This window comes from Echinops telfairi, unplaced genomic scaffold (assembly GCF_000313985.2).
Source record: "Echinops telfairi isolate 266 unplaced genomic scaffold, ASM31398v2 ScPeMD7_9;HRSCAF=40, whole genome shotgun sequence".
NCBI lineage: Eukaryota > Metazoa > Chordata > Mammalia > Afrosoricida > Tenrecidae > Echinops > Echinops telfairi.
Window position 1 is genome coordinate 19,879,206 of NW_022103906.1, and position 10,078 is coordinate 19,889,283.

Sequence of the window (10,078 nt, forward strand, 5' to 3'; positions counted from 1 at the left end):
CACACCTGGCAATATCCTACAGCCAGACCAGGACACTTGTCCTACCCCTCACTCCTGCAACTCTGCTTTCCTATCTCCGCTTATCTGGAAATCTCAGTTAGGGACCGCAAAACTGGGGTGAGGGCGCCACACGACGTCCCTTCTTACCTCTGGAGGGTTCCAGACGCCTAGATCGTCGGGAAGTTTCGGCGTGAGGCATCAACCGTAGCTCGCTAGACGGGCCGCCATGGGCTCGCGAACGGGTGCTCCGCTCTTCTCTCAGGTCCCTGTCCGCCGCGGGCCGCCCGGCACCCCGAGCCCGCCGGCCCGCGTCGCCCCCCCGCTCAGCGGCGCCCAGGCGCACGCTGCCCGCCGCTGGATTCAAATGGCCGGCCCCGCCTCCTCCCGTCAGAGCGTCGTGCCCGCAGATCTCTACGCCCGCGCCGCCCGCACGTGTCCGCTCGCGTCTCCCAGGCCACCACCTGGCATTCCGGGAAGAGGACTGGCTGCCTGGGCTGAGAGAGGGGCCACCCCTAGCAGTGGGGGACCCGTTAACCAGAAAAACCTACCTTCTGACCTGTTTAGGGAACTACTTTCCGTCTGCGTCTAGCGGAATGACCCTTCAGTTGATTTTAGAGTTCCGCCTTCCACCAATCGGTCGGATGCTGCAAACTTCGAAAAGAACCATTGGACCAATCACGACAGAACGGCCGGTGACTCTCAGCCAATCAGCCAGTCCCTAGCTGCAGCCGTTTTCACCCCTGCTGGGTTGGGTGGCTGTGAAGAGTTAGAATGAGAAGGCGCGGCCTTGTGGAGGTCACTCCTAGGGCTCCTCCTCTTCCCTTAAACCCCGCCTCCATATGCAGATGAGCTCCTCTTGTGTGGCCTAGTATTAGTTGTGCGCCTGCCCAGTAATGCTTCGAGCCGCCGTTCGACTCCAGGTTCAGCTCTAATTGGCTGATAACCCTTCCTGTCTACAACCTCTCTTCTCTCCCCCCCACCCCGTCTGAGCCCACCCAGTGCCGGGCGGTGATTGGTTAAATGCTGGCCATCCCTGCCCGCTGATTGGTGAAAATTAGAGTCAGTCTGTATGTCGTGGGGGAGGGGCCGTAGGCAGGCTGAGGCGCTTAGGGGCGGGGTGGGAAGGAGGACCCGCCAACCCCGGGGTGTGGGACGGCGAGTGTGTGTTTGTCTGTGAGTAAGAGAAGGAAGGTGGCGAAGGGAGGAGAGGCCGAGTGGGTGGAGGGAGGGGAAGGGCGGGAGGAGAAAAAGGTGGGCGGAGAAAAAGGTGGGAGGGTGGCGGCACCTTCAGGACCCGGTGGGGGCAGCGCGATGAGGCGGGTGACCCTGTTCCTTAACGGCAGCCCCAAGAATGGAAAGGTAAGGGGGTCGGGAGGAGGTGAGGCGGGCCGCCTCCGGGGGGCGAGGGCAGAGGAGAACGGACGGAGCTCCTAGGGCAGCGAGCCCAGGGCAGAGGGCTGAAGTTGGGAAGAGGCTCCGGGAGGTGGGCGTGCGCCGGACGTGGGGGAGTCCGGGACTGGAATCTGGGGTTCCCGCGGCCTCCTGCGGATCCTGGAGATGCCTTGCCCGAACCTGCCCTTCAATTCCTCAGCGCCCTGGGGAGCAGCATAGGTCGCACTTGGGGTCCTTGGTTCCCCGATCTGGGGTTGAGGGTCCGGGCCAGAGGGGCTGCAGGGCGTGGGGAGGGCGGGCCACTGTCACCTGAGCCCTCGATGCTGCTGTTTCTGTTCCCACCTTCTCCCGAGACACCGCTCCCCACCTTCTTGCTGAGTAATGGTCTGCCCGCGAAAGTGGTAGCGATCATTAAGGTACTGGAAGACTGATCAGGCTAAAAATAGTAATAAAATAAACTCTAATCAGTGGACATAAAACATTATACTATTCATAGTACAATAGATGATTGAAAATTATTTTTGATTTCTTACTCTGCTCTTTTAAGTATCCCTCAGCCCCACCACTGTCAAACTTCTATACTCTTCTTATTATTTTCGCTTTGTTTTTAGTTCCTTGGAAGACAAGAGACCAGGATAGACTGACTTGACAGTACTATTTGCTGTGGCTTAGGCCTTTGCCGAGGGTGTGGTCCTAAATATTTTTCCAACATTAGAACAAGCTAAAATGAATCCTGTTTCTACTTGGCCACTAGCCCCACCCAGAAAAGTTATTCAGATTCTTAGGAAAATTTGACTGTACCAGGTAATGTATTGTCTGGCTAAATTGTAGACGTGGCTAGGCCTCAGGTTCTAAGGTAAAGGTAAATTGGCCTGACTGAGATGACTCCCTAAGAGACCTCGCTTCCTGCATAGTTTGCATATTCTAAATTTTAAGTGAAGTTTGGCAACAGCATAAAAATGGCTTTCCCGTTACTCTGCAAGTTTGAGTAAATATGCTCACGACCTGATCCACAGTGTGGTTTGCAGCGTTTCATTTTGGTTTCTTCCGGTTTCTTCGTAGAGATGTAATACTCGTACAAAAACAGATATGGCATGAATACAAGTTTCTGAGTTTTCATAAATGATACTCAAAATACTTTTCACAGGATTAACAGTATTCCTAACCATTTACTTCTTTCTCAATCTGTTTTTTGGTTAGTTACTACTCTGAATCATCTGTCCCTAGAGGGAAGATCCAAGAGTATATATACAATTATTTTATTTTCTCAAAAGCAGATCTGTACTTGACCTATTTTATCCAACATCTCTTATGCCGCCACATGAAAGATATTAAGACCAGTTATAAATATTTAACTATGGTCTAAATCTCTCCTGAAACCACTGGATTTTATTGCTAAAGACTGGCTGGTTTGGGTTTTTCATATTTACAATAAGGATTTTTTTTTTAAGTTATCTAGGTTTAACTAGGCTACATTTTTTTATTTAAATTCTCTACTTTGAAAATAGTTACTTGAAAACCTCAGGAAGTTAGAGAAATGCCTATCAAGTAATTAAAAATAAATATATTGCAAAGATTATTCAGATATAAACTGGGGTTTGGTAGTGTAATTCAGTATTAAAAATCAGCCATGCCATATTCCTACCAGAGAACATATTCTAAGAAATCTTTTCTCCAAATAGTAAAAATTGTCAATGTTTTCTCTCATCTCCCTTAAGCTAATCAGCAAATAGTATTATAATTACTCTTATTAAACAATAAAATAGGGCATAGCAAATACACACACAAAATTTTTCAAAAAGGTGGAAAATTTTCATTCTCTTTTAATTGTGTTCTTCCATGAAATTTCTGAAACCATAATGAGTCCTTGTGTGCTTAAGTGTTCAGTTAATAATAGTAAACTAACTGAAAGGCTGGAGGTTCAGATGCGCCCAGAGGTGCCGCAGATGTTAGGCCTGGCGATCTGCTTCCAAGGGGTCACAGTCTTACAAACCTTAGGGAGCAGTTCGACCTTGCACACAAGGGGTTACTCTGAACTGGAACTGACTCAACAGCAACTAACAACAATATTAGATGTTATAAAACTATAAAATATTTTAAATATATATTTAGCTAGGATTGGCAGTATCTCAACATAAGTATTTCTTAAGATCATGACATGAATGTTTCTTAAGAACATGCTGAAACAAAATGCTACTATAAAATAGAGTTTGATAACCTCTACCAGTTGTAATATCAGTGGCATTATCATTATATCCTTATTCGTTTCTATTGTTTCGGATCCATATCCATAACACTGGGTTTTTTGCCCCTAAAATGTTCTCTTCCCATAATGCTTGTTTACTGGTTACCAGATCGGGCCATGAAGCCTGGCGGCCCAGACTGCCTGAAACTTTAGAATAGATGCTCACCATGAGTACATCTGAGTGGAGCTTCATGAATGTTCTGAGGTTGGAGAATGAGATGGTAACACCATTGAAGGGTGAAAAATATCACTTTCAGAAGAAATACTATACCTTTTTTTTTTTAAGATCACTTTATTGGGGGCTCTTAAAGCTCTTATAACAATCCATACGTCAATTGTATTAAACCTATTTGTACATATGTTGCCATCATTATTTTCTAAACATTAACATTCTATTTGAGACTATACCTTTTGTTGAAATGTTTGTTTGCTTTTTAAATCATTTTATTGAGGGGCTCATACAACTCTTATCACAATCCATACACCCATCCCTTGTATTGTTTAAATGTTTTACTTATAAAATAATAGGGTTTTTTTCTTATCTAGTGCCTCTAATCACTGCATGTGTCAAGTGGTCACAAATATTCTAAAAGAAAGGAAGGTGTTAATGTGAAAGAGTTGATAGCATTGTGATGTATTGAGGTTAGCAAGTGCTAGGTTAAACTTTCTATTATCCAGTTTTAACTAACCCCCACCCCACTCACCAAAAGGTCAAATAGCTTTAAAAGATTCCTTCAATGAATTGCCAGTTGGTCACAGTGTTAATCAGGCAAGCTCAAATAAACAGCAAAATGACAACACTTCTACTCTTAATATAAACTTAGCTTTAAAAACAAAACAACAGCAACAACAACAACAAAACTGGATGTCTTTAGATATGAGACAGTCAAAAAATGCCAGATCTAATTGGAATCTTTTTTAATCTCAGTTATTAACAATTAGTAATAAGTCCAGGTGTCACTGACGGTACACACAACATTCCTCTCGTTCTTTAATGCTTCCTCACCCCCATTATCATGACCCCAATTCTACCTTACAAATCCGGCTAGACCTGAGCATGTACACTGGTACAGATAAGAGCTCTCAACACATGGAATCCAGGACAGATAAACCCCTCAGTTACAGTAATGGAAGTAGCAAAACCATGAGGGGGGAGAAATGGAGAATGACTACAGTGGTTGCCGTATAACTCCAGGTTGTGGGGATAAACAACAGAAATGTGGTTGAGGGAAGACAGTGGACAGTGTAAGAGATGAAAATAATAATTTATAATTTATTGTGGGTCCATGAGGGGGGGATACCAAGGGCTCAAGCAGAAAGAAAATGTTTTGAAAATGATGGCAACATATGTACAAATGTGCTTGACAAAATGGATGGATGGATGGATGGATGGATGGACTGTGGTAAGTGCCCCCAATAAAATGATTTATTAATAAAATAAAAAAAAGAAATTCAGGTGGCATGGTGAGTTAGGCATCAGCCTGCTCTAGCAGAAAAGTCTGAAGTTCAAACCCATCAGTAGCTTGGTGGATTTAAGATGAGTGCTTCTATTCCCATGAAGAGCTGCTGTCCCAGAAACCCACAAGGGCAGTTCTCCTCTGCCCTATAGGTTTGCTGAGAGCCAGAATTGACCGGATGGCAGTGAATTTTTATTAACAATAATCTGCGTAGTATGTATATATATTATTCTTTAAATACTAACTAATTTAAATAGGGAATATTTATCCCAGTTACCAAGACATTTTAAAATGTTTTCCTGTCCATAAAGACAAACAGCTTCAGATTTTCCTTTTATATATATATATTTTTTCTCTCAGTATTAAGAATTGATCTTGTACTATTCTAAATTTAGTAAATATTTAGAAGCTTTTTATTGGCAGACTCAGTCAAAATCGATAAAAGCCCCCATGCTCTGTTCTTTCACACCATGGTATATAGTTTATTAAATAAGCACATGTACAGTTTTTGAACACATATCCAGAAATGTTTTATTGATGAAACATTTGGAAGCCATTGTTCTAAAAATAGGGAATGGGCCTTCAATTATTTAAAAGTTTTACACTGCTCCAATAAAAATAAATGAAGCATATACCTTTCATCAAGTAGCCCAGAATGCCTATTGCTCTTTTTAATATTTCTTGTTGTTAGGTGCTTTCAAGTCAGGTTTTGATTATCAGCACCCCAAAGTGACATAGACCCATAAGAGCTTGTTTTAAGGAAACTGAAATAAGGAGTCTGCCATCTGAATTTATTAGGTGGCTTTGCAGCAACTTGCTATCAGTCTAGTCCAGGCTTCTTTTTGGCTTGAACGTAATCCGCTCTATTTCCTGACCTTGACTTCAGAATCTCAGTAATGAGCCATGCCCTCTTCTACCTGACTCATTCAGCCAAGCAGCACCTTCTGAACGTGAGGCCCTGAGCCTGGTGCTGCAGCCATAGTGCTGCAGGGAGCTGGCCTCAGTACCGTCCTGGTGCTCATGTCTTTGCTTACTTGGTCTGGGAAATGCTGCTTGTTGTATTTTTTGGAAAAAATAAGTCATATAAAATGTTAAACTCAACATTTCAATTAAGTATCAGAGTATAATGTAGACATAGTGAAAAAAATCCATGTTCTGTTATGACCAAGTAAACAAGAAGAGTGAAAAGAAATGCTAGGGGAGGAAACTGAGGTTCTGCGGGGTCAGATAATCAAGCTATGTAATGATAAGAGGTGGAGGTACAGAAGGGGAGAAAGAAATATTTAGGCCATTTTTGATGTCGTCGCATCTGTGGCGAGAATGCCAGAGGTCCATCCTTCCCTCCCAGCACTTTGTGGATGGTAAGAGTCTGTGCACCACGCTGGTCCGTCTCCAGAGAGCCCTGGTGGCACTGTTGGGGAAGAGTGGCCCTGCTAACCCGGAGGTGGGCGATTGAAACGCACCAGCTGCTCTGCAGACAAGAGATGAGGCTCATTGCTCCCGTTAAGCTTAGCAGCCTCAGAAACCCTCCACAGCGTTGCTTGTCGTCAGAGTGAGTCAATGCAGTGATCTAGCTCCTGCGCCTTCATGTTTTTGCTCTCTTTTCTCTCCCTTCTTCGGCTCGACACCACCAGGCATGCTCTGCGTAATGCCCTATGCATTCTATTTCTCTTCCTTTGATCCGTACAGTCCCAGGCTCTGTGGCAGAGTGGAAAGATGAGGGCATATTTTATTTAGGCTTCAGTCATGTGTGGCATGTGAACAATGTGCCAAGTGCTTTCCATTATTTCTTTCTCTATTATTTCTTATACTCGGTCCATCTGGTCTCCTTTGAAGTGTGCTTGCCACAGTCCTCCCCCAAGTGCCCCGGCTCTCCTGTCAATGATACCACACTCTGGCCTTCATCCTGACAGGCCTATCTTGTTTATTTAACTAACACGGGTTTGTTATTTTCTACTGGTCACTGAAAAGGACCAGCCCTGGGCATTATTTCACATGGCACCTTTGTATGATATCCCATGGGAAGTCAATGAGCTGTTCACACTTCATGTCCAGCTCCGTGCCTACTTTTGTCCCTAGCTTTCTAGAGTTTGAATGATAATGGTACACCTCAGTGATTGAAAACCCATAGTTCCAATTATGGCCAGAGCACACAATGCAGGACTCGCATTCCCATACATAGCAGTTGCATATATATTGTATATGCATATGTACCTCTTGCACTTATAGCATTATATCATGCATGATTCAGAGCAGGCGTTGCTAATTTTAGAATGTCACATCTGACTTTTAGGAGTCGTTATTGAAGAATTACATGAGGTGGGTGGTTGCTACCATTTCATATATAGTAGTTAATGTAGTAAATGCTAAAATACATGACAGCAAATCATTCTTGTTTATAAACCAAGCCACTCTTGTAACAAAAGAATAGGTCAAAACCAACCTAATAAGGACAATAGGTTTCCAGTACTTTGTGGAGCTCTTTGGCTTCGCGGAGCCCTGGGGGCACCATGGTCAGGCACTGAGCCGCCAACTGAACGTTTCTGTCCACCAGTTGTTCTGAGAGAGAACGATGGAGCAGTCTGTGCTGTGAAGATTCGATTACTGGAAGATTACTGGAAACCCTATGGGGCAGTTCTGCCTGTCCTATAGTCTCCGTGAGTCAGCACCAACCTGATGGCAGTGGGTTTGGTTTTGGGTTTTTTCATCTATTAACTCCATTTCATCCTCAATCACTATCTGATGTCAGTGCTCCTGTTCACATCGATAGGGCAGCAGAAGCATAAAGAGGTTAATTGGGCTTAATCAGAAACTTTAAAATGTTAGGATCCTGATTAAATCCTGGTCTCTTAACTTCAGAACTGTAGCAGAGTTAACATACCATAAGATTGTAGACTAATTTTGGTCAGAAATGACTTTTTCTCTAGTCTGGAATTTCCAAGTATTCGGCAGCAAGTAGACCTTTGAGTCCTAGACAAAAGAACTTGTTAAGAGCTGCTTGAAAATTCCGGTGACTTGATGACTTGGGTGTTTCATCTCATAGAATAATGGTTAGTCACTTATGGGCGCTGAAATTCATTTATGCATGTTTTCCCGTGTTTTGCAGGTGGTTGCTGTATATGGAACTTTATCTGATTTGCTCTCTGTGGCCAGCAGTAAGCTTGGCATTAAGGCCACCAGTGTGTATAATGGGAAAGGTGGACTGATTGACGATATTGCTTTGATCAGGTAACCTTCACCTGTTTTATAAGCCCTGGACTCACAGTGGGCCCTCAGATTCTTGGAGCCAGGCTATTTCTCTTCAGGAGCAGTCTAATCACTGTTAGGAATATAAGATTTTGGCAAGTGATTGCCTAGCATTATTTGCTCCACGGACTTTACATCGCTCAGACTAAGGCATACTGAGGAGCTGGAAAGCCAGCTGTACATTTCGGTACACCGATAGCCAAACATGAGCTTTGAAGAACGTCTGCGAGGAAATTTCTCTATGTTACTAGCACTAGATTTAAGATTTGCATTTTTTTTATTTAAAACTCGAATTGATCTTGCCTCTTGTTTATCATTAAATCCATGCTTTGAATTTTACAGTCATTGCAGAGGCCTCCTTTTATGAATAGAATTTTCTAAAAGCGTTAACCCACTAGTGATTCACTACACGATGGTTTTGTTGTGCTTTTCTATCCCATTAAAACAAGTGTCTGGATCACCCATTTCATCCTCATGGGATCATAGACGTTAGGAGCAGAAATGATAGGGTAGGAAACACAAATTAAGTACTAACTGTATATACCAACTAGGAGCCCTGGTGGTGTAGTGGTTACATGTTGGGCTGCTAACCTCAAGGCCAGCAGTTCGAAACCACCACCCACTCCTCGGGAGAAAGATGAGGATTTCTACTCCCACAAAGAGTTACAGTCTCAGCAACCCACAGGGGCAGTTCTACCATGTTCTGGAGGGTCACTGTGAGTCAGAGTCAACTACATGGCAGTGAGTTTTTGGTTTGTGGCCTAATTATGTTGTGATAGCTTTGCACGAGTAATGAATTGGCAAAACTGGATTTTCTTTCATTGAAGGTATGAAGCTACTGATGCTCTATGTTTTAATAATATAAAGCTTAATCTCCATTTAAAACCAAGTCAGACTTCATCTTTCAGTGTAATATACTTAGAAATTAATCATTTTCAGCCCTTGTATTTTACAATAGAGGAAACTAAGCTCTTAGTAGCTTAAATGTCTTACTCAAGGTCAGACTATTGAATAGTTGATTTGTATTCATAACATAGAAATCAACTTTCCAACCAATGTAAAGAAGTTAACTGGCCTGCTGAGCAAATATTGGGTTTATATTTCCAATTCAAATAAATTAAGTGTATTTCATGGTTTTTAATATCCAACGCCAAACTTTGTTGGGTGCCTGTGGGTATTTGAATCACATTTTCTAATGAGTTATGCCATCTTCACAACTCATTTATTTAAATTAATGGTAGGATGGTCAGAAGCTTGTTCAGTGCTAATTCAAAGTTATAGATTATACCCTAGCATTGATTAATATTTGGGCAAGTAAAATTATAATGGCTGTACAGCAGGGGAACACTTACATCAGAGTTTTTTTTCCATTTTTCCCAGATTTGATATGAAAATTTGTACTACTAAAGTATACAGCAGGTTTGGATTTGGGAGAGAACCACAATAATGCAGGGGGGGGTGGGCTGGGAACTATCATTTACTTAAGGGTAAAGTAAAAGCAAAAATAGAAAAGCTGCCTTTGAGCATAATAGTAAAATTTTCAGTTGTGGGTTTTCTTTTCAAAGACATACTGGTTTTCAAAATTACATGCTTGTGTATGTAATCCAGAGATAATTAAGTCAGGAGGTTAAGCAAGACACTAAAAAGTCAGTTGGCTTCTTTGCAATGTAGACTTACAACAACATCTACCTTCTACATAACTCAAAGGAAAAGTTACTATAGTCAGCAGATAATTGAC

At 42.8% G+C, this 10,078-nt stretch overlaps 2 protein-coding genes across 2 annotated transcripts in view; one reads left to right on the forward strand and one right to left on the reverse strand.

Annotated features, from left to right (window-relative positions):
• CDCA2 (cell division cycle associated 2) overlaps positions 1 to 229 on the reverse strand; it is a 48,504-nt gene extending 48,275 nt beyond the window's left edge. The window contains exon 1 of the mRNA XM_013005897.2: positions 148 to 229. The gene's annotated coding sequence lies outside the window, so the exon portion shown is untranslated. The remainder of the gene's footprint in view (positions 1 to 147) is intronic.
• A 1,082-nt stretch (positions 230 to 1,311) lies between these two features.
• The window catches only part of KCTD9 (potassium channel tetramerization domain containing 9), a 29,254-nt gene continuing 20,487 nt past the window's right edge, over positions 1,312 to 10,078 (forward strand). The window contains exons 1-2 of the mRNA XM_013005896.2: positions 1,312 to 1,359; positions 8,201 to 8,322. Of these exons, the coding sequence (XP_012861350.1) occupies positions 1,312 to 1,359; positions 8,201 to 8,322 (170 nt within the window). The remainder of the gene's footprint in view (positions 1,360 to 8,200; positions 8,323 to 10,078) is intronic.